The sequence below is a fragment of the Eurypyga helias genome, unplaced genomic scaffold (genome assembly GCF_000690775.1).
Source record: "Eurypyga helias isolate BGI_N326 unplaced genomic scaffold, ASM69077v1 scaffold50994, whole genome shotgun sequence".
Lineage (NCBI taxonomy): Eukaryota > Metazoa > Chordata > Aves > Eurypygiformes > Eurypygidae > Eurypyga > Eurypyga helias.
Window position 1 is genome coordinate 1,445 of NW_010249275.1, and position 3,893 is coordinate 5,337.

General features: G+C 50.1%; 1 protein-coding gene across 1 annotated transcript; it reads right to left on the reverse strand.

Moving 5' to 3' along the window:
• Positions 1-693: 693 nt before the first annotated feature.
• LOC104509360 (origin recognition complex subunit 3-like) lies at positions 694-3,292 on the reverse strand (the record flags this gene model as incomplete). Its single annotated transcript, XM_010151285.1, has 3 exons — positions 694-832; positions 2,087-2,166; positions 3,176-3,292. Coding segments are annotated over 3 exons (303 nt in total), but the record flags the coding sequence as incomplete, so codon positions are not given.
• Positions 3,293-3,893: the final 601 nt, after the last annotated feature.

Here is a 3,893-nt window from a genome sequence, read left to right on the forward strand (position 1 = left end):
TGACGCGTGCTCCAGGTGTGTGTTTTACTACCTCCCTCGCTGCGCGCAAGTGCGACCGACTGTGCTGACCCGAGCTCCCCTGGCAGCCGAAGTCTGCTGGCACGCATCAGCCTCACTAGGACAAGGGAATGAGTTTATCAGTTTGCTCTTCTCATGGAGCAAAAATTTGTACCTTTGGAATTATCCTGTCCCTTTCTCCTCCTCGGGAGGGAGTTTTCAAGGAGTTCAGAGCAAAACCAGCCCTAAGAACAGGCAGCAGGGGCTGAACACAGAAGCTTATTGCCCTTTTTAGCACCCTGGCTTTATTGATTTTTCAATCTGTAGCTGGAGGACCTGGAAGGCATTTTACAGCAATGACTCAAACCCTATCCCCTTGTAATAACACTGCTTCGTCACTGCTGCAGCCAGCGCCGGCCTTCCGGCTTTGCTGGCCTGGATTACGTCAGCGTAGGGTTAGACATCACACATGAAGGAAGATGAAAACCGGCACAACACCACAGCACTGGGAATGGGAGCGTTCATAGGGCAGTACATTGCCCAGGGAGGCCGAGCATTAAAACCCAACGTCGCTATTCCAGCCCGTCCAGGCCCCGGGAAGGCACCTCACCGCGGTCAGGAACGGCTGATGCCGGGTCGGTACGCCAAGCGAGCGGGGACAAGTTCAGCGGGAACGCAGCCATTGCACAACGCCATAAAGAACAGGTTTATTGAGAGCTCAGTGGCACATCAACAGCCTCCCCACGTCAGCCTCGCCACGTGGTCCGTTTTCTGCTTGCTAGGCTTCACGAAGCCCAAGAGTTCCAGTTCAGAAACAGCTCGAATGAAACGAGCACTGGGCACTGCGGTGAAGGAAACTGAGTGCGCACTTATGACGACACGTGGATGGAGACACCGCTCTCTCTAGGGGGGAAGACAGGGCGAGGACGGATCACCCTAAGCGTGCTGCACGCTACAGCTGTCAAGGGAGGGGATTCTGCCCCTCTACTCTGCTCTTGTGAGACCCCTCCTGGAGTGCTGTGTCCAGCTGTGGAGCCCTCAACATCAGAAGGATATAGACCACTGGGAGCGAGTCCAGAGGAGGGCACGAAGATGCTCAGAGGGCTGGAGCACCTCTGCTGTGGGGACAGGCTGAGAGAGTTGGGCTTGGTCAGCCTGGAGAAGAGAAGGCTCCGGGGAGACCTTATAGCACCTTCCAGTACCTGAAGGGGCTACAAGGAAGCTGGGGGGGACTTTTTACAAGGGCCTGTAGTGACAGGACAAGGGGTAATGGGTTTAAATTGAAAGCGAGGAGGTTTAGATTGGACATCAGGAAGAAGTTCTTCCCGGAGAAGGTGGTGAGTCTCTGGCACAGGTTGCCCAGTGAATCTGTGGATGCCCCATCCCTGGAAGTGTTCAAGGCCAGGCTGGATGAGGCTTTGAGCAACCTGGTCTAGTGGAAGGTGTCCCTGCCCATGGCAGGGGGGTTGGAACTAGATGGTCTTTAAGGTCCCTTCCAACCCAAACCATTCTGTGATTTTATGAACTGTGGGAAATGAAGCCCAAATCTTCAATGAGTATTTTTTTTGCTACACACATAAGTGTGGCAATGAAAGAAGAGTTCCTTTCCCCACTGCTAAGACAGGCTTGAAGCCTACAAAGAGACTAATTTTGTAGTCTCTCAGAACAAGCAAAGAATTTATACTTGGAAATGGGAAGATATACATTTTTTTGCCATTTCCTACAATAGCTCACAATGAGCTGCTGTCTCTCTGCTCCCAAGGTCACAGCTACCCTATCACCTCCTCCCCTGCCACGCTCTCCCCCTGTGCAGCACTTGTACCAACTCTCAGATGATTTCACCAAGCTTCAACTTCTTTTAAGGCCTGTTGGTTCTGTTTCAGACCCAAACAGCCCCTATGGACAAACGCTGTTACCCGGCCACCCCCAGCCCACCTATTTCCGTGGTGTTCTCAGCACGAGGGCCGTTCAAACTAGTCACCTTTGTCTTTCTGGAATTGGTTATCAGCACATGTGGAGCTGTATTTTAAAAATCTGGGTTCATTAATCCTGTAAAGCATTTGAATTTCCAACAGGAGAGAAAGGATACTGGATAATATCATCCACCTGGTCTGAGGAAGCTGCATCTGTATTTGGTCCCTCAGCTGCCGACACCACAGTTGCGAATGCCTAGAAAGGGGAAAGGAGCGGAGATTTAACACGTTTCAATGACAGACAGAGCTGCATACGAAACGGCGAGCTCTGAGCTGGTGACTGTCACCTGGGAGGAACGAGACCTCCATGAGAACATCAGAAAAAGGTTCCGTATTAGCGTGGCAGAAGGAGAGACATCACTCACGAACTCGTGTGCCTGCACTAAGAGGCCCGATACGGTTCTGGTCCGCAACCCGCGCTTAGAAAAAAGAGAGAACTGAGAAACGTTCTCAAAGCGAGGCTGCTGAAAGGTTCTGGAAAAATGAAGGTCAGTTGGCCGTGAAGAAATCTATAGAACTGAGGGACAGCAAGGGCCTGGGCAGGAATCTGCTGTCCACTTCTATTTCCACTACACAGACAAGGCAACAGCATGCAAAACACTCTCAGAGGAGCATCCTCTGCGCTGCAGGTAGTTAAGCTACAGAATTTCTCGCCAGAGGATGCTGCGGTTGCTGGGAAGTTACACTGGTAACGCAAGCCAGGCAGGCTGACGGAATACAGAGAAACCATTCCAGTTTAGGAAACTTGATGCCAAGACACAACTGTGAGCTTGGGAGCATTCGGAGAACGTATGACATTCACAACGTACGTCCTCCTGTTACGCTCCCTCGGCTTGTGGGCACCATACAAGACAGGGTATGGGGCTAGAGGGACCTTCGCTCTCCCCTAGCACAAGCCAAAAGCAGCAGCGCTCGCCTGTTTCCATTAAAAAAAAAGGGGGGCTTTCTGAAGCATAAAATCTGATCTGGGCCAAGCCTAAAGTTGAAGTTTTTCACCACGGAGTACTAATGCTGGAAATCCATGATGCACCGTAGTCAGACAGTGTGGGCTGGTGACCGGAGTTCCTCTGCTCGAGCGCAGGAGGGACGGAAGCGTGCAACGATTTAAGCTGTCAGAAGGGGCACCGAGGACAAGCAGGCACGCAGCGCGAGGATAACTCAGAACACGGAGAGCAGGTGAAGGCGCTGTCCGCACTGTCGCCTACCTCTAACCAATCGACGAGGTTAATCAATCTGCCGCACTCCAGGTGGAGCTTATACACGATGCAGATGTCGGGGGCTTTGTTGGAAATGCTTCCTCCATCACTTTTCAAAGCTTGATTCTGGGGAGGGGAAAAAAAGCGAAGGCAGCAACTTGGATCAGTTTCCAAACTTGAACCATCTCTAGGACTAGATAGAGCATTGTTTCAGGAAATTCACATAGTAGGTATTTTAACCAAATGCTTACTGGTTGTGTGTTTAATGACAAGTTAATGATACCAAGGAAAAAAAATACCACCAAACCCAGGAAAACAAGAAAATACACCTTTAAACACAGCAAAAAACCCACCTAGGTACTTCCTCCTGGTGTTCCTTCTACCATTCTGCACATTACGCAGTGTCTAATGAGTGATTATCTGACCAGGCTTTTCCACAATTCAGAGAAATACTCTGTTCCGTGGATTCAGGACAAGAAACAAGTCATGATTTGCCTCAGACTGTACTATATAGAAAACAGAAGAGTGCTCCTTTCCCCCCACCACCCTGAAAGCCAAGAGGAAGTCTCAGTATAGACCTATCAGGTGTACTAAAAAGCAGAATTGCTTCTCTCATCTCAGAGTTTTATCTCTGAAATGTAACAATCATTTCTCTCTGGCTTGAAACTCAGCACCTATAAAGGCAAAAGTCTGATTTCTCACAAAGTAGAATCACAGAATGGTTTGG